The sequence below is a fragment of the Rhipicephalus sanguineus genome, chromosome 8 (assembly GCF_013339695.2).
Source record: "Rhipicephalus sanguineus isolate Rsan-2018 chromosome 8, BIME_Rsan_1.4, whole genome shotgun sequence".
Taxonomy (NCBI): domain Eukaryota; kingdom Metazoa; phylum Arthropoda; class Arachnida; order Ixodida; family Ixodidae; genus Rhipicephalus; species Rhipicephalus sanguineus.
In genome coordinates this window covers 111,316,191-111,335,913 of record NC_051183.1, presented here as the reverse complement: position 1 = coordinate 111,335,913, position 19,723 = coordinate 111,316,191, and the positions used below count along the sequence as shown (strand labels likewise).

Sequence of the window (19,723 nt, the reverse complement as noted above, 5' to 3'; positions counted from 1 at the left end):
TATCCCAGGGCCGCACCGACGTCATGAACAGCTCTAAATGATTGGCAGTAAAGTTTTTAGGCGTCAACGATCATATTTGTACTCGTAAATATACGGTGAGTGTGCACGTGTGTAATCAATGAACCAGATGTGTTGTTACCTGTGACCGCTGGTAGCCCCTTCCTAGTCTTACTACGATTTTCTGCATGACATCAAAGTACTGCGGCAAAAGTGACTTAAGAGGCGCATTGCACGCGATAGATTGGAAGGCCAGAAAATTTTAGAATCGCTGTCCTTTATTGCTGTTACCTTCTTATCGCGGTGCTGGTTGGAGTTCTTTTCGGGAGATTTATGGCTGTACCCTCACAATCAGGAGGTTTGCTCAAACTCCAGGAGTCTCCCGTGCAAACTGGAGAGTTGGCATGTGTGCGCGTACGTTGCGAGGACTAGCTCCTTCGGCAAGACCGTCAGCTTCGTCTCTTGGGGTCTTCGTCCACCTTTCATGGTGCTTCATGATGGACCCGCAGCCCACGTTTCAGTCTTAATTGTTTCATAGAACGCCTGATTGCGAGGACATGACTTGCATCGATGTGGCAGGCAGGTGTTAACACAGTACAAAGACGCCAACGCCTCGAGCACGGCAGCACGCGTCAACGCGCTGGAAAAAAACATTCGCGCGCACAACATTCGCGCGCACAATCTCGGAGGTAACGACGCGCCGTTGACAGTCGCGCAACGCGCATGCCCGCACCCGCCGCGACTGCCGCGCATTCCGCGAAAGTGCGGGCAGCACCTGTTCGTACCTGTGCGCTAGCGTACGTTCGTATCAAACGTTGCGGGGTGAAAATCGGTTCACAACAACCGTACTCGAATATATTGCAGGCTGATGGGCCCTGGCCGGGACCACAGAAAAATTCGTATCACCTCGCAATTCGTACGAGCCGTGATCGTATCACCGAGGTTTTACTGTAATTCACTTGTACCCTGTGGCCAGGAGAGATAGGGACGTCATGCTTGTGTTTGCATATTTTGAAACCCGCAACGCTAATCATAACCGCATCAGCTTGAATTGATTTTCATAGCGGAGGTGTTAAGCTTTTCGTGATGCCGCGTGGCGTTAACTAAAAACTATCATCAGCATGAACTGGCACGCACTCTCCATCATCTTCAGCTTCGTCCTCTTCATCTGCTGCCTCACTCCCAGATCACGGGCGTCGATTTCTCCAGTGGGGATGCAGTAACTCTGATGTTTATGAGTACACAGACAAACAGAGAGAGATGAAGAATTAGAAGGAAGAAGAGAGATAGAAATAGACAGAAAGAAAGGGAAGGAGGAGAGAAAAAGATAGAAGAACCGATAAAAAAAGAAAGAGAGAGAGAGAGACATAGAAGTAAAGAGATAGACAAAGGAGATAGAAAAAAGAGAGCAGGCATAGTCACGCATAGTATAGTGTTGCAAGGGGTGGGGAAAAGAAGTGAAGGTAAGGAGGAGAGAAAGGAGGAGGGGAACACCACCAGCTCCGCTGCTTCTCCAGTCTTCGCACCACTAGTGCGTAGCGGCCTCAACCTATTTAGATGCGAAGCATCTTATAGCAGAATGCAAAACCGGTGGTGGTGGTGGTGGTGTGCGGTGTGACCACCCTTACTGCGCATGCGAATACCCTCTCCACACTCCTCCTCTCCACTCCCCCTCTCCTCTCCCCCTCTCTCCTTTCCCCTCCCCACTGTTCCTCTGAAACGCGGGCTAGACACTCCGAAATTCTCTCCTACGCAACGCCGCGCTGAGCGCCAGCGCCTGCGCGTCCCAATCCCCCTCTCTCTCATCTCTTACGCTGCCCCCCTCTCGCCCTGCGAGAACTAACGGCCAGGCTAGAGGGAAGACGCGACGCGCGTAGCGTTCCTCTTCGCGTTCCACGACACGAGGTCGGTAGCATGCCCGAGGTCGGTGGCATGCCCAACGAATGCCAACGGAACGCGATCGTGCAAGTGCTCTGGCTTCGCATTGCCTCACGGTCCCCTTTAGCGGGAAATGGTGTAATTTTTCATGACCGTTTTCATACGTACTTGCTTTCTCAGAGAAACCCAGAGGAGCCGATGAGAATAGAATCCGATGAGATGAATTAAAGAGGGCGGGACGCGCTTTCGAGATTCCGCCTTTTTGAACCACGACCAAGCCAATTGTATTAATTATGAATCGTAACAAAACTGCTCCCTCACTGTCGAGTACCCTGCCGGCCGCTCTACGTTCGCATTGCGGTTGTCAATCTGCGATTACGGTTCGCTCTCGGTGGTTATAGCCGACATTGTGACATTGCTTTTTTTATTGTTGTCACTCTGTGTGCTTCGCTTCTTGCGTCGTCGCTCAAATTTCGAATCTTGAAGGTCATCACGCTAGGTGGTGTGAAAAGCGGTGAACAAAAACGATGTCCGGCATTCCTAGGCGTGTTGTCGTGTTCATATCAAGAGCTCTGCTTCCATGTAGTCTGCCACAAATGCATTCAAGCAGTCTAATTTTTTATGCCATCGATTGTAGCGCCAACCGTCGCTTCTGCACCTGTCTCTCATCGTGGACGGCGAACAATATGTGCGGTATTACTGGGCATCTCTTCTTAATTCATACAGCTCTACAGCCATGTAGTTTTCCACAAATACAATCAAGCAGTCCAATATTCTTATAGCGTCAACAGCAGCTGTAGCAGGAATGGGCTCTGTCTAGCGACAGCCTTCCCCTGTGCGCTGTGTCTTATCGCAGACTCTGTCAGACGTAATTACTTGCTCGATTAATTTAAGATTTATTAACGGCAGTGGTGATTCTGCGTCAACGCTTTAGCAACCTTCTCTGGCTGTTTCTTTACGTTGCACATCAACAGATTTTTGTTTTTTGTGTTTGTGAAGTTTGTCTCTCGTTAAAGTCCTGAGTTCATATACGAATGCGTTGTAGAAGAAAAATTAAAACACATAAATGTTTATTCCATGCTTCAGAAGCAAATATAGACATATTTCATAAGCTGTGATCAGTGTTGTGAACATAGGAGGATTGTAACAAGCACATCCGCAACTAAAATGCTTTGTTTCCTTGTTCCCAGTGACGTGACAATTTAACTAAACATTCAGAAGGTTCATTTTCAGACTACTTAATAATTACTAGCACCCATGTTTATCTTTCTGGTGCTTGCATGCTGTACTGATTTATTTATTTGATTCGAAACATCTGATAGGGCCGAGAATTGCGCACCGGATAACAGGAACATAAGAAGTGTAGGCATGGTGTAGACGGCACAGATTCATAGAAACCATGGGAAGGCATTGTTAATATTGTCACACTTATGACGAGAACCTTGTGTTGTTCTGCGCGTTGGGCTGGTTAGGTTAAGAAGCGGCTCAGTGCGAACTTCTTTGTCCTCTTCTATGTAACGACACCGAGGAATCACGAATCCAATACGGTCGCCATTACTCTTTATTTTCGTTCCTCTTCTTTTTCGCCCTCTAAGAACTGTACCCTTGCGTCTTCTTTGCCATCTTCTTCCTTAGACTCCCCCCGTTGTTTGTCGTCACCCCTCCTGGGGTGATACCGAAGAACGTTGCTTGTAGCGGCGAATTCAAGATGTCCGTCATTGAGGTAGCCAATGGTCTTTAGCACACCTTGCTGTACCGATATTTTTATGACTTTAAACGGTCCAAGAATTCTTGTGTCGCTACCAGGCAGACCCTTCCGCACGAGCACAAGATCATTCAGTCCAATATCCGGCTTGTGTCCTTGGTGTCGCTTGTCGAATTGGAGTTTCATCGCCTTTCGGTATCTCCTTTGTTCCTGGTTGGTTTTTCGGTGTTCAAACAATTGCAGTTGATCATCGATTTTAAGTTCTTTGTCGGCTGGCAGTATGGGCACTTCGCTATAGGCAGCAAAATGCGGGCTGCAGCCAAGACTCGTAGTGTGTGTTCTGTTGTGGTGGGCCACAGCCGCTTCTAGGCAGCACTTCCATCCGCCTTTAAACGTTGGGTACATGGACATGAATTGCTTGATGTCACGTATAACCCTTTCCGCGATTCCATTGGCCTGCGGGTGAAATGGAGCGCAACGGCGTAGTGTAATGCCACGGCTATCTGCCCACTGTTGAAGTTTCTTGCTTAAGAATGCGGGTCCATTATCAGATATGACGACTTTCAGCGGTGAGAATATCGCTCGGTCAAGCAAGGCGATAACGCTGTTCGTGTCTTCTCGTCCAGGACGTGCCGCTACCATTCTGGTGCACTGATCTATGGCAATTAAGAAAGACTGTGTCTTGCGAACCCCGGAACTCTTCTTTTTCAGTTCCGCAAAGTCCACGTGGACGACTTCAAAGGATTTGTCCGAATGGTTTGGCAAGACGAGCTCGTCGGGTCGAGGCCGGTATTTCGCTTTATTCACTTGACACAAGTGGCACGACTTGACATAGGCTTCGACGTCTTTTTTCATGTTTGTCCATGTGAACCGTTTGAGAAGCTTGTTGTACGTTCGCCAGAAACCATCATGACCACCTGATTCGGGGCTGTCGTGATATAAGTGAAGCACTTTCGGAATCAGTGTGTCTGGTACGACGAACTTGCCATCCTTGAAGTGCAGACTTTCATACCCTTCCCATAATCTCGTCAAGTTAACTGTTCCATGCGGGATCTCGACCGCCAACCGAGACAGGGCGTCGGCGTCAGTAAGATGGCTACCTTCATGGTGGAAGACGTCAAAATCGTACTGTTGAAGTTCATTGACCCAGCGGGCCAATTTCCCCTTGGCTCCGACATATTCAACAGGTGCGTTAATGCTTGGTGATCCGTGTATAATGAAAACTTTCTTCCGTCGATGTATGATCGGAAGTAGCGCACAGCCATTAAAACAGCAAGAGCCTCCTTCTCAGTTGTGGAATAATTCTGCTGTGTAGGGTTGAAGGTGTAGGAGTAGTATCCTATAACCCTAAGCTGTTGAGCTGGAGGTGAACTGAGGTCTCTTTGGTACAGAACCGCCCCTGTACCATAATTGGAAGCGTCCGTATTCATCTCGAAAGGTAAACTATAGTCCGGTAGAGTAAGAATAGGGTCCGATGATATACGACGTACAAGTTCTTGATAAACCCTTTCGCAATCTTCGGTCCAAACAAAAGGCACTTGTTTCTTCGTGAGCTCCGTCAAGCACTTCGTCATCTTGGAGAAATCTTTAATAAAACTCCTGAAGTGGCCTGCGAGTCCAAGAAAAACTCGAAGTGAGTGAATGTCATGTGGCTTCGTGAGCTTTGCGATCCTTTGAACGGACTCCTGTTTGGTGCTCTTGGTGGTTCCGTCGAACACTCTTCCAAGGAAAACCACTTTCGACTTAAAGAACTCGCTTTTCTTCTCATTGATCTTGAGATCCGCGTCACTAAGAGCTTGTAACACTTTCCCGAGATGTCCAGAGTGCTCCTCTTTTGATCTTGAGTACACTATAATGTCGTCAATATAAACGTTGCAGAAGACTCCCAAGTATGGCTTCAAATACTGTTCATCATCTTCTGAAACCAGGCTGGAGAATTTTTCCAACCAAATGGCAGCCGGTTGTACTCATACACGTCAAATGGCGTAATGAATGCCGAAAACTTCTTCGTTTCTTCTTGCAGAGGTACTTGCCAGAAGCCTTTGCAAAGGTCGAGACGCGAAAACACTTTGCAACCTCCGGTTTCATTGATTATTTCGTCAATATGTGGCATTGGAAAGGGAAAAAGGTCAGTCTGCTTGTTTATCTGCCTGTAATCGGTGCAGAGACGAAATGTTCCGTCCTCTTTTGGTGCAATAGTTATCGGTGAAGCAAAAGGAGACGTAGAAGGGCGTATGACACCGGCATCAAGCATTTTCTGTAGCTCTGCCTTCAGCCACAACTTCTTTTCTCTGGACATGTTGTAAGCCTTCCGCTTCACTATGGACGTATCTCGGAGCTCAAATGGTACTTCAAACTTAGTGGTCGCCTTCGGGTATCCGCCTACACAAAGTAACTCGGGATACATGCGTGTGACGTCTTCTGCGGCAGTGGGCTTGCGGGGGTTTTCGGCAACGGCTGTAAAGGTAGTCAGCAGGCGATCATCATGTGTGGTAACTTGTCCATCCCAATATAGATTCAAACGCAATTCTTGCATTACCGGGCGGGACAAAGAAGTTGATACTTCACTCCGTGAAGGGCCAGTGCTTTCACAGTCGTACTCTTGCCCTGACACGTAATCAAGATATCTGTCCATTCATCATACAGTTGTTTCCTGCCATCATAGCCGTACACGATGACGGGACAATCTCTTCTTATAGTTAGCTGAGGAATCGCGTCCTTGTTAATGACAGTGATTGACGCTCCACTGTCAACTAGAGCTTTCACATCCTTACCATTTACTTGCGCAGGCACGTATATTAGCTTGGCGCGGTCCGTGAGAAAAATCTTTTCGTATGCTTGGGACGAAGGGTCGTCAGAACATCCTTTGGTAAATTTCCTTTTCTTCGTCTGCCTTGTGTTTTTCGTAGACGGCTCGGGTTCGCTGAATGGGTCTGGCCATCCAGGTGCTGGAAACATTTCAGCGGTGGTCACTTCTCTTGCCGAAGACTGTCGCTTTTGAACGAACAACAGCTTCATAATCTGCAGTAGCTCCTCAGGCGTTCCTGGTGTTCCAAGCTGAACATGGCACTGCATGCATTCAGGAAGTCCCAACGTGATGAGGCACACAAGTGACGAGTCGGAGAGTGCAGAGTCCGCCGCATGCAATAGCCTCCACTTCTCGAAAAAATAGTTCGTAACAGGACCAGATAGGTACCTCAAGGCTATTGCACGGTCCCAACTTCGAAACTTGCTTTCACAGAATGTCGCTAGAAAGCTCTGCCTCCAGTCCGCCCAAGGATGTCCTGCCTTCTCTGTTGCTCGGATGTCATGCCAGGTCTTCGCAACGCCTCCCAGGTAGAATCGCATGTGCATTATTTTGTCGCGATCGTGATTCCAAAAATTTTGATCGCATGCGTATTCGTAGAAGTCAAGCCAGGCCTGAGCATTCATTGATGATGATCCATCGTAGATCTCTGGCTTAGTTACTTCCAAAGGTGGTTTCAGAGATCGGTCAACTCCTGTCTGCATTATAAGCTCCAACAGATGTTGTTGCCGCTTGCTATTTTCTTCCTGCAGCTTGATTATATCTTGGAAAATATCTTTGCCTCTTAACGGGCTGTCTGTTTTAGCAATCACCTCTTTTGTCAGTCCGGTTTCGTGTAGTCTATCTTCACTATGGAGCCGGCCAGTATGCGCGATGGCCGCTTTAAGTTCCTCGCAATTCATATCTTCTTTCGAGAATTGGCGATATGTCGCCTAACAGTCAGAGCTCACGCGGACAGATCGACTTTCCACCATAGACGCAGCATGCAACGCTCACCGTCTTGACACATCTTGCAGCGACGTCGACGCGCATGGTCGTCGGAAAATCGGAGCTGTTCAGGCGCCCAGGATCCTGCAGTAGACTGCGCCAAAATTGTAACGACACCGAGGAATCACGAATGCAATACGGTCGCCATTACTCTTTATTTTCGTTCCTCTTCTTTTTCGCCCTCTAAGAACTGTACCCTTGCGTCTTCTTTGCCATCTTCTTCCTTACATTCTACCCGTTGGTGCTCACAAAACCATGCGGCATTAGTCCCCCCTTTGAAAAGCATCGACTCGATGCTTGTAAAAGAAAAAGAATAACTACAACACGCGCAGACGCAGAGAACCAGATCCTGAGTACCAGTAACCGCAGGGAAAATAAGATGACGCACCGACACTTGCGCCATGTGCAAACAGGAAAATACAAAGAAAACAACCACAGGAGTCACATGGTAGCAGAAGTAGCGCGAAAGCACAAGGGCTACTGTGTGTAGTACGGCTTGAGTCGTACGACGTGCACGGTTTCGGGCCGAAGTTGTCGACGTGAAGACACTGCGCCGTCCGGAAATACTTCATAGGTGAGGTCACTGACACGTCGGAGAACCTTGTATGGTCCGAAATAGCGGCTCAGAAGTTTTTCAGACAAGCCTGGTCGTCGGACAGGTGTCCACACCCACACTCGGTCGCCAGGGTGGTACGCGACGTTTCGACGGCGAAGGTTGTAACGTCGCGCATCTGCGTCTTGCTGGTGACTGATGTTTACGCGAGCCACTTGACGAGCTTCTTCGGCGTACTGGGTGTATTGCTCGGCGTCTGGGGCAAGTTCATCGCTGTTATCGCACGGAAGCATAGCATCGAGCATGGTTTGCACGTTGCGTCCGTAAACAAGGCGGAAGGGTGAAATCGCGTTGTTTCCTGCGTTGCCGTATTATACGCAAACGTGATGTATGGCAAAATCTCGTCCCAGGTTTTGTGGTGTACGTCCACGTACATTGAGAGCATGTCTGCTATGGTCTTGTTAAGTCTTTCCGTCAGTCCATTTGTTTGTGGATGGTAAGCTGTTGTTTTTCGGTGACTTGTGCAGCTCAGTTTAAAAATGTCTTCCATCATTTGTGCCGTAAATGACGTCCCTCTGTCCGTAATCACACATGACGGTGCGCCATGCCGCAGGATGATGTGGTGCACGAAGAACTTCGCGACTTCAGACGCCGTGCCGCGGGGTAACGCCTTTGTCTCGGCATAACGGGTCAAGTAATCAGTCGCCACTATAATCCATTTTTTTCCGGTGAACGACAAAGGGAAGGGTCCTAGAAGGTCCATTCCCACAAGGTCGAATGGAGTCCGCGGTGGTGCAATCGGGTAGAGAAGGCCGGCGGGTTTCACAGGGGGCGTCTTGCGACGCTGGCACTCGCGGCAGCCTTGCACGTAGCGGTGTACGCTAGCCGATAGTCGTGGCCAGTAGTACTGCTGGCGCACCCTGGCGAGAGTACGCGAGTAGCCCAAGTGTCCTGACGTGGGCTCGTCGTGGCACGCAAGGAGGACGTCATCACGCATGTCGGCTGGGACAACGAGGAGAAAGGCTTTGTCGCTACCTCGCGCGTTTTTCTTGTAAAGGATGCCCCTTCTAAGACAAAATGATGACAGCCCGTGCGCAATGTGTCGAGGAACGTGGGAGTTTCGGCCTTCTAAGGAATCGATAACAGGGCGCAATTCTTGATCTGCTCGCTGTCTTGACATGAAGTCAGAATCACTGACTGCTCCGAGAAAAGCATCGGCCTCCTCTAAGTCCATATCGGGATGCCCCACAGGTGCTCGAGAAAGCGCGTCAGCATCTTCGTGTTTGCGCCCAGACCTGTACACAATCGTGATGTCGAACTCCTGCAAGCGCAAGCTCCATCGAGCGAGACGGCCAGACGGATCTCTGAGGTTGGCCAGCCAGCACAGCGAGTGGTGATCAGTCACCACTTTGAAGGGACGGCCGTAAAGGTAAGGTCGGAACTTTGCCGTCGCCCACACGACTGCGAGGCATTCCTTTTCTGAAGTAGAGTAGTTGGCCTCGGCTCGGGAGAGTGTACGACTGGCGTAAACGATGACATACTCAGCGCCGCCGTGTCGTTGTACAAGGACGGCGCCAAGTCCGACGTTGCTGCCATCCGTGTGTACTTCAGTAGCAGCGTCCTCGTCAAAATGGGCTAGAACAGGCGCTGTTTGCATTCGCTGCCGTAACTCTGCGAAAGCTGCCTCTTGTTCTGTAGTCCAGGCAAAGGGTACATCATCTCGGGTGAGTCGCGTGAGCGGTTCGGCTATCTTCGAGAAGTTGGCAATGAACCGACGATAATACGCGCACAAGCCGAGGAAACGTCGGCACTGCTTTCTTGTCTGACGGAACAGGGAAGGCGGCGACGGCTGCAGTTTTCTCTGGATCGGGCCGAACTCCATCCGCACTCACGACATGTCCCAGGAATTTCAGCTCTTCATACCTGAAATGGCACTTCTGGGGTTTTAGCGTGAGTTCAGCAGAACGAATGGCTTCCAGAACCATTCTTAGGCGCTTGAGATGTTCTTCGAAGCTCTCAGAGAAGATGACCACATCGTCGAGGTATACAAGGCAGCTTTGCCACTTCAAGCCAGCGAGAACGGTATCTATCATCCGCTGGAAAGTGGCTGGAGCCGAACAGAGGCCGAAAGGAAGAACTCTGAATTCATAAAGCCCATCTGGAGTTACAAACGCTGTCTTTTCTCGGTCTCGCTCATCAACCTCTATCTGCCAATAGCCGCTCTTTAAATCGATCGATGAAAAATACTTGGCGTGTCGCAACCTGTCGAGAGAGTCGTCGACTCGTGGAAGCGGGTAAACGTCTTTCTTTGTGACGCTATTGAGTTTCCTGTAATCAATGCAGAATCGGAGCGTTCCGTCTTTCTTCTTAACTAAAACGACTGGCGAGGACCACGGGCTGCTGGACGGCTGAATAACACCATCGTCGAGCATCTCCTTTACCTGTGTCTGTATAGCTTCGCGTTCTTTAGCAGAAACACGGTAAGGTTGCTGTCTGATTGGGCGAACGTCATCGTCGGTAATAATTCGGTGCTTCGTGAGGGGCGTTTGACCGACTCGAGACGAGGAGGCGAAGCAAGATTGAAATTCCTTCAAAAGGTTGTGAAGTGCGGCCTTCCTCTCGTCCGAAAGCTTCGAATTGACGTCGATGTGGTTCAGAAACCTGTCACCATCATTGATTTCCTCGGACGCGAAGCACTCCGTGACGTCAGCTACAGGGTCTCCATAGGCCACGGTGGTGCCGCGGAAAAGATGCCGGTGCTCGAAGTTGAAATTCGTCACAAGTATCTGTGACCGTCCTTCACGAACACGCACAAGACTTCGGGCTGCACACACACCTTGAAGCAGCAAGAGCGATAGGTTGCTCTCGGCGACCGCGTCACCGTCTCGGAGATCTTCACAAGTGACCTCTATGAAAGCAGCCGCTCGTGGTGGCAGCGTCACGCTTTCGTCAGCAACACGCAGCGCATGTCTCCAACAGCTATCGGCGTCTCGATCTGTTGCGCGTTGCGTCGAGAAGGTCACCATTCGTTCGCGGAGATTGATAATCGCGCCGTTCTCGCGAAGGAAGTCCATGCCGAGGATGAGCTGACGAGAACAGTCGCGGAGGACGAGGCAGGTCACCACAAATGTTGACGCACGGATTTTCACTCTTGCGGTACAGCGACCCAACGGTGTAACAACATGTCCTCCAGCTGTGCGAATACGTGTTCCAGTCCATGGCGTCATCACTTTCTTAAGACTAGTGGCCAATTTTCCGCTAATAATTGAATAGTCTGCGCCCGTATCCACCAATGCGCTGTCCTGACGACCGTCTATCAGCACAGGAATGTCGAGCGAGACTCGGTCACTGTGTTCAGATGTAGATTCCGGCGTTTCTCTGGCACTGCACTCAAATGGGGATTTAATGTCCTCGGCGTTTCGCGCAAGCGTCGATGGGAGGTCTTCCGCACTTTGAGTCCCAGCGACCTCGCCCCCGAAGGTCGCTGCCTTCAGTTTTCCCGACGAGGGCTTGGGGAGCGTCCCCATGCCGTCGCCCCGAAACGTGGCCCAATGGCTGCGGGTCGCCGTGGAGATGGTGACCGCGATTGACGTCGTGCGAATGGTACGCGTTGCTGGGCGAGGTAGTCTTCAATTTCCCTTGGCCTCTGACCAACTTGGGGACGAGGCGAATTAATGGCGAAACCGCGCGGTCCCAACTGTCGGTACGGGCATTCGCGGTAGATGTGACCGGCCTCACCGCAATGGTAGCAGAGAGGTCTTCTGTCCGACGTACGCCAGAGATCAGACTTCCGCGTAGGTGCACGGCGACCGTCGATGTCCAAACCAGCGTGTGCTGATTGAATCGCAACTGGCGGCATCATCTGGATCGGGACTGCGGGGCTAGCGACCGGCAAGGAAGACACCGGCATGCGCAAGGCTTCGGCATACGTACGGCTCCGAATATCAGTGGACACAGGAGCCGGTTCCACATTGGTAGGCATCGTTTGATAGTGCCGGTTGTGCAGCACCTGCTGGACCTCGTCCCGGATAACACTGGCGATGGAGCCTACCTCTGGTTGTCTCGGCCCGTACAGCTTCTGAATTTCTTCGCGGACGACAGAGCGAACGATTTCGCGAATCCATTCGATGCTGTTGCTCCCAAGCGTGGCGCTGAATTCGGGAGACGATGCGGTATTCACTTGCCGGTCGAATACGGCAGACCGCTGATGAAGTATTTTCTCCATCGTTGGGGCTTCAGTTAGAAACTCGGCTACACTCTTTGGAGGACTCCGCACCAGACCAGCAAAAAGCTGTTCCTTCACACCTCGCATAAGATAGCGCAGCTTTTTTTCTTCTGGCATTGCAGGATCCGCTCGCTTGAAAAGCCGTGTCATGTCCTCCACGTACATCGTGACGGTCTCGTTTGGCATCTGAATGCGTGCTTGCAGCGCACGTTCAGCACGTTCGCGGCGGTAGGGGCTCCTGTAGGTCTCCAAGAGGCGATGCTGGAACTCGCGCCAGGATGTCAAGACATCATCTCTGTTCAAGAACCATGTTCGGGCGCCGTCCTTTAAGTAGGAATAGACGTTGCGGAGCTTTGCGGCGTCATCCCAGTAATTGATTGCTGCGACACGTTCAAACTCACTCAGCCAGTCATCCACATCTTCAAACAGCTCTCCGTGAAAGGGACTAGGCATCAGCGGATTCTGAACGGTGCAGTAGATCGGCGTAGAAGACGTAGGAACTTCCATGGCGGCTTGAGGTGAAGTCATAGTCACTGTGTCAGTAGGCTGTTCCGGTGCCTCCGGTGGTAAGCCTCGTTGGCGGCGGCTCGCTCTGTGAACTGGAGTGTTCACGGGCACAGGGCTTGTGTTCCGGCTACCGGGCGGGGTCTTGTGCATGGGGTGAGTCGTGAGTCGTCGTACCCAGCTCCTCCACCAATCTTGTCACACTTATGACGAGAACCTTGTGTTGTTCTGCGCGTTGGGCTGGTTAGGTCAAGAAGCGGCTCAGTGCGAACTTCTTTGTCCTCTTCTACCCGTTGGTGCTCACAAAACCATGCGGCAATATATACAATGAGGATTCAAGTGCTCGCATGTTTGACCAAGCAAGAAAGCTATTATACAGCAAGAACAATACCAAGAGTAAGTGCAAGTTCAATGCGACCAACCGAAAAGGAACTATGATTGGGCCGGAAGAATTTACATTGCGTAAACACCATACAGTTGGACAGCAAATATTTTCTTCTCATTTTTCTTAGAGAGCACAAAGATCATTAAAGTCCTAAACGTGCGTAGTGGATTAGCACATTTTAAATATCAATTCACAACGGCTAAGTTGAAGCATTTCTGGCGCGTAATTTTTGTTTTACGTCTTTTAAATGCGTCGTCGTCTGTCTGTATCTCTTTTTTTATTGACATGATGTAAGAAGATGTTGGCGTACAAATAGGGCGCCGGCTACTCCTTAGCTCTCGGAGTACATAGGGTTCATAAACATAAAGTACATAGTGTCCAAATTTCTAATCACAATTAGCCCGTAGTACATACAATACACAACTTAGCGTAACAATCAAGACATAACATAACAGTCAAACCAACATATTCAACAATCACATGTATGTGTACACACGGTGATGTTAAAAAAAGGACAGCAACTGTTGCATAACATATCCAAGAGAAAAATAGTCAACATACATAAATATACACTCTGCCATTAATACAAAATGCGCTACATTGTACATACGCATTACCTCTTCGTGTCTCCATCATCTTCATTACTCATTTTTCCCCTTCCCCTCTTCCCCTGTGCAGAGTAGCAGGCTAGAGCGCTCAAGCTCAGGCCGACCTCTGCCTTCTAAAAAATTTGCTCTATCTATCTAATAAATGCGCTAGTAATGGCCAAGGATGCCCTTCTCCTCAAGAAAAATTTTCAATGCTTTTAAAGCACACTTCTGTAAGCCTCTTGTTGGCCACGGGCTCAAAAGTTACCTTAAACTTAGTGGTCTGCGGTGTAATGTTATTAACGATGATTTAAGTCCGCTTCTTGGTGCGTCGTGCTGTGGGCATTCTAGAAGGAAGTGATATATGTCTTCATCTACGAATCCACAATCACATTCAGGAGTTTCAGCGCGGCCAATGTTGTGTAAAAAATGCTTGGTGTAGGCAGTTCCTAGCTAATATTCCATGAAAATGCATAAAAAGTTGCGTGTTACTCAGGACCTCTCTCAGGCTAGGAACTTCAACAAGTTCTATCGAATGTCGCCTTGAGGTGTTTAGTCGCCTAACCCCAGACAGTCACACGGATATCGATCCATTAACGGTGCGTACATGGTTACCATTTGGACGCTGCGCATAATGTCAGCACCAAAACCTGTGATTGTTTACAGCGACAATTAAAGGAGCTCCAATGTCACACGCAGAGTGTCGTTGCAGACATAGCCATCTCTCTTCAGGTCTCCTAGATCAAAACAATTATGAAAGCAAGAAGAACGGGTGCTTGATAGATTTTCTTTCAGATAGGTTGGGAGAGAGTGGTTTGTCTTTTTTGCAATCATTTTGTCTTCGTTCTTGGCAGGGTGCAGAATAGTAAAGCTAATTTTATGCTCGAACGGCCACGGAATTCTATCGTCGTGGTCACCTACGTGCAGCTTAAGCCTTATGTTAAGGTTAATACATTCACCATTTTTCTTCAGAATAACCCCGGTGACATGTTGTAACCGCGAAGGTAAACCAGCCCATGGGCATATTCGCTCCCGCCGTCTTTCAACGCCTTGGCTTCAAGTGACCCTATTCCGGGAACGAAAAAGTCGCAACGTGTTTCGCTTCTTTCAGCGTATGCTAGTGCTTACTGCTGCATCTCTAGCAACCTCTTCGTGCTTGTTCTTGCGTATGAATATTGATTTTTAATGTCAGCCATTTCACTGTTAAGCGCTCCTTGTATCGTGTTGATTCCACTTAACACATGCTGTCATCATCAGCCTGTCTACGCCCACTGCAGGGCAAAGGCCTCTCCCATGTTCCGCCAATCAACCCCGGTCCTGTGCTTTCTGTTGCCACGTTATACCTGCAAACTTCTTAATCTCATCTACCCACCTAATTTTCTGTCTTCCCCTCACGCGTTTGCCCTCTCTTGGAATCCAGTCAGTTACCCTTAATGACCACCGGTTATCCTGCCGACGTGCTACGTGGCCGGCCCACATCCATTTCTTCTTCTTAATTTCAACTATGATATCCTTAACCCCCGTTTGTTCCCTGACCCACTCTGCTCTCTTCCTGTCTCTTAAGGTTACACCTATCATTTTCCTTTCCATCGCTCGCTGCGTCGTCCTCAATTTAAGTTGAACCCTCTTTGTAAGTCTCCAGGTTTCTGCTCCGTAGGTAAGTACCGGTAAGATGCAGCTGTTATATACCTTCCTCTTGAGAGATAGTGGTAGACTACTATTCATGATTTTATAATGCTTGCCAAATGAGCCCCATCCCATCCTTATTCTTCTAGTTATTTCACTCTCATGGTTCGGCTCCGCGGTTACTACCTGTCCTAAGTAGACGTACTCCTTTACAACTTCCAGCGTCTCGCCACCTATCGCGAAGCGCTGTTCTCTGCCAAGATTGTTTCCACATTACTTTAGTTTTATGCATATTAAGTTTCAGACCTATTCTTCTACTTTCCGTATCCAGTTCAGTAATCATGAGCTGTAATTCGTCTCCCGCGTTACTCATCAATGCAATGTCATCAGCGAATCGCAGGTTACTGAGATACTCTCCATTAATTCTTATCCCTAATTCTTCCCAATCTAGGGCCCTGAAAACCTCCTGTAAACACGCGGTGAGTAGCATTGGAGAGATCGTGTCTCCCTGTCGTACGCCCTTCTTTATTGGGATTCTGTCGCTTCTTTATGAAGGACTATAGTGGGCTGTGGATGCGCTGTAGATTTCTTCCATTATGTTTATATAGGCTTCGTCGATGCCCTGATTCCGCAGTGCTTGCATGACTGCTGATGTCTCCACCGAATCAAATGCCTTCTCGTAATCTATGAAGGCTATGTATAGGGGTTGGTTGTATTCCGCGCATTTCTCTATCACATGATTGATAGTATGAATATGGGTCTATTGTTGAGAAGCCTGTACGAAATCCTGCCTGGTCCCTTGGTTGATTAAACTCTAATGTCGTATTAATTCTGTTAGCAATTACTTTTGTGAATAGCTTGTAGACAACGGACAGTAAGCTGATGGGCCTGTAATTTTTCAGGTCCTTGACGTCCCCTTTCTTATGGATCAAGATGATGTTGGCATTCTTCCAAGATTCTGGTATCCTCCCTGTCGAGAGACACTTCGTATACAGTTTCTCTATCATAATCTCTCCACCGTCTTTCAACAGGTCTGATGTTACCTGATCCTCACCAGCGGCTTTGCCTCTTTGCATTCCCTTTAGGGCTTTCTTTACTTATCCTGTTAATACTGGTGGGATGTCAGATTCCTCTGGGATATTATTGCTTCTTACGTTATCATCCTGACTGTCTCGGCTGCTGTACAGATCTCTGTAGAACTCTTCCGCTACCTCAACTATTCTATCCATATTGGTTGTGACCTTGCCATCCTTGTCCCTTAATGCATACATCTGATTTTTGCCTATGCACAGTTTTGTCTTCGTAGCTTTGAGGCTTCTTCCGTTCTTTAGAGCATGCTCAATTCTCTCCATATTATACTTTCTTATGTCGGCTACTTTACGCCTATTGATCAACTTCGAAAGCTCCGCCAGCTCTATTTTGTCTGTGCATTTGAGGCTTTCAGGCTTGACGTTCCTTAATGAGGTTTTTCGTCTCTTGGGATAGCTTACCAGTGTCCTGTCTAACGACTGTACCCCCGACTTCCACTGCACACTCCTTAATGATACTAGTCATATTATCATTTATTGCGTTAACGCTAAGGTAGGTTTCCTCGGTTAAAGCCGCCGTACCTATTCTGAAGTGAAACTCTGAATTCCTGTACTTTCCCTCGCAGAGCTAGTTCATTAATCGGCTTCTTGCGTATCAGTTTCTGCCGTTCCTTCCTCACGTCTAGTTGAATTCTAGATCTTACCATTCTATGGTCACTGCATCGGATCTTGTTAACTACTTCCACATCCTGTATAATGCCCGGGTGGTCGCACATTATGAAGTCTATTTCATTTTTAGTTTCGCCATTAGGACTCCTCCACGTCCACTTACGAGTAGTCCGTTTTCTGTAGAAGGTATTCAAGATCCGTAAATTATTGCGTTCTGCGAACTTTACTAGTAACTCCCCTCTGGCATTTCTGGAGCCGATGCCATATTCCCCAACTGCATGATCTCCAGCCTGCTTCTTGCCTACTTTTGCATTAAAGTCGCCCATCAGTAAGTATACTGTGTCTTTACCTTACTCAGTGCTGATTCTACGTCTTCGTAGAAGCGTTAAACCAGTTGATCATCGTGGCTGGATGTTGGCGCGTAGGCCTGTATCACCTTCATCCTGTACCTCTTATTAAACTTAATCACGATACATAACACCCTCTCATTAATGCTATAGTATTCCTCTATATTGCCAGCTATATTTTTATGAATAAGGAACCCCACTCCTAGTTCTCTTCTGTGAGCTAAGCCACGATAGCATAGGACGTGTCCGTTCTTCAGGACTGTATAAGCCTCCTGTGGCCTCCTAACCTCACTGAGCCCTATTACATCCCATCTAGTGAGGCAAGTCTAGCTGTACTATTCGAGGAATGACAGGGTGTTAAACACATGCTGTATCATTCCCTTAATTTGTCCGACAGGCGCAACATCTTGGCTCACTGATTCCTTTAGGGAGTTCATACTTTGGCAGACCTCAATTAGGCTGTCATTAAACGCGCTGTTGTCTCTGACTACTCGCTCCAGAAGAGCCTTCATTTCACCCGCCTGTTCCTGCACTGCTGTCCTGACAACGGTCGCTATTCCTTTCTCCACGGCGTCGCTCAACTTCTCGCACTCCGTCACTCGAGGTGCTGCATGTGCGTGGCATGAAGCTCTCAGATGCTCGCCCATGTCACGGCATAAAACCATCGCCAAACACCTTGGGCAGAATGTACAGTGGTATTCGCATTCTCGGTGAAAGTGCTTGTGAACGTCTGAGGCAGCCATCATAAGTGGGCAACCGAGTCGTTGGTTCCAGCATTTAACCTGCATTGCAGACAAAATCGATCAACCACAACAGGTTAGAAAATGCACTTCAGAAGGCAAAGTTGCCTATTCAGGAAAGAGTATATATATATATATATATATATATATATATATATATATATATATATATATAATATAGGGTATCGAAAGAACGTTCCTGGCTATTGGTTTAATTATATGACAGAAAACTAGTCACAGTGAACAACATAACAACATTTATTCTGAGCTTTCGGCCGGGGACCGGCTTTTATCAAAGAATGCATCAAAGAATATATATATATTATATAGATATAATATATATATATATATATATATATATATATATATATATTATATATATATATATATATACCAGATTCGACCGAAACATGCGTCAGCACGTCCGAGATGAAACTGTTTTATTTGGCCGAACTTGTGGCCGAGAAACTGAGAACTAGACTTACAGCAATACACGCTGGACAATGATAGCGGCGAACAGGGCGTCGTCCGTCAATCAACTGACAAGCGATCAAGCGTGTCGGCTTTTATACAGGCGCTATCGAACTTTCCAGCAATATCGCTGGTGGCGGCGTTATCTCTAGACAAAGCTGGAACATTCGCGTGCGGCTTGCAATCTTAACAAACCGATCTACAACAATCGCGACGCTTCTAGAACACTACTTCGCGGACAGCGTCGAGCGTTGATAACCGTCCCTGCCGGTCAAACCCGAATACATCAAAACAAGACAAGAAGTGGGCGTGGCATTGCCCGCCTCTGAAAAAGCATCGTCCCGATGCTTGTGAAAGAACATAGAAGAGGAAAAAACAAGTGCATACACAACTAAATTACAATAACAAAGGAAAAAATAGAGTCCCCAGGCTCGCTAACGCGCAAAAAACGGCTTAAGGCGCACGACGTGGCACCCCGCATGAGGAACCTCACTTTCTTCTCTTCGGGCATACTTGGGTCGGCGTGTCGAAACAGGCGATTCATCTCTTCCGTGTAGATGGCAATATTTTAGTTGGGCAGCTGCACACGGGTCTCCAGCATAGCCGCGGCCCGTTCCTTGCGGACCACGCTCGTGAACGTGCTTAGGAACGTCGTCCGAAAGAGATCCCATGTTTGTAGGGCGGATTCTCGGTTCTCGAACCACGTCCTCGCGGCGTCTTCTAGGTAGAATTATACGTGGCGCAGCTTGTCCTCGCAGTTCCAGTTATTAAATGTTGAGACCCTTTCGAAAATCTCGAGCCAAGTCTCGGGGTCTTCACATGGCGAACCACGGAACGTCGGCGGCTCCCTGGGTGGCTGCATCAAGATCGCCGTAGGGGGCACTGCGTCAGTCATCCGTTCGGCGGTCGATGTGACGATCTTCGCTGCCTGGCGTTTTTCGGGAAGGAGCCCGTACTCTGGTTGCAGTCCCTTCTGCCGGCGGCTGGTTCGAGGATCCGGGTTGTCCTTAGAGTCGTCCTTCTCGCGGCTTGGGCTTGGGTCAGCGCTCCGCTGTGGCGTCCGGATCATGAAGCAGCACCTCCACCAGATGTCACGTGGTCGTGACGTGGACGAATACAACAGTCCAGCACGTCCGAGATGAAACTGTTTATTTGGCCGAACTTGTGGCCGAGAAACTGAGAACTAGACTTACAGCAATACACGCTGTACAATGA

The 19,723-nt window shown here is 48.6% G+C and overlaps 1 protein-coding gene across 1 annotated transcript in view; it reads right to left on the bottom strand.

The window, feature by feature from the left end:
* Nucleotides 1–19,723, bottom strand: part of LOC119402311 (TNF receptor-associated factor 6-like) — a 53,271-nt gene that overhangs the window by 19,418 nt on the left and 14,130 nt on the right. Inside the window, exon 2 of the mRNA XM_049418588.1 lies at nucleotides 17,973–18,079. Within this exon, the coding sequence (XP_049274545.1) occupies nucleotides 17,973–18,079 (107 nt within the window). The remainder of the gene's footprint in view (nucleotides 1–17,972; nucleotides 18,080–19,723) is intronic.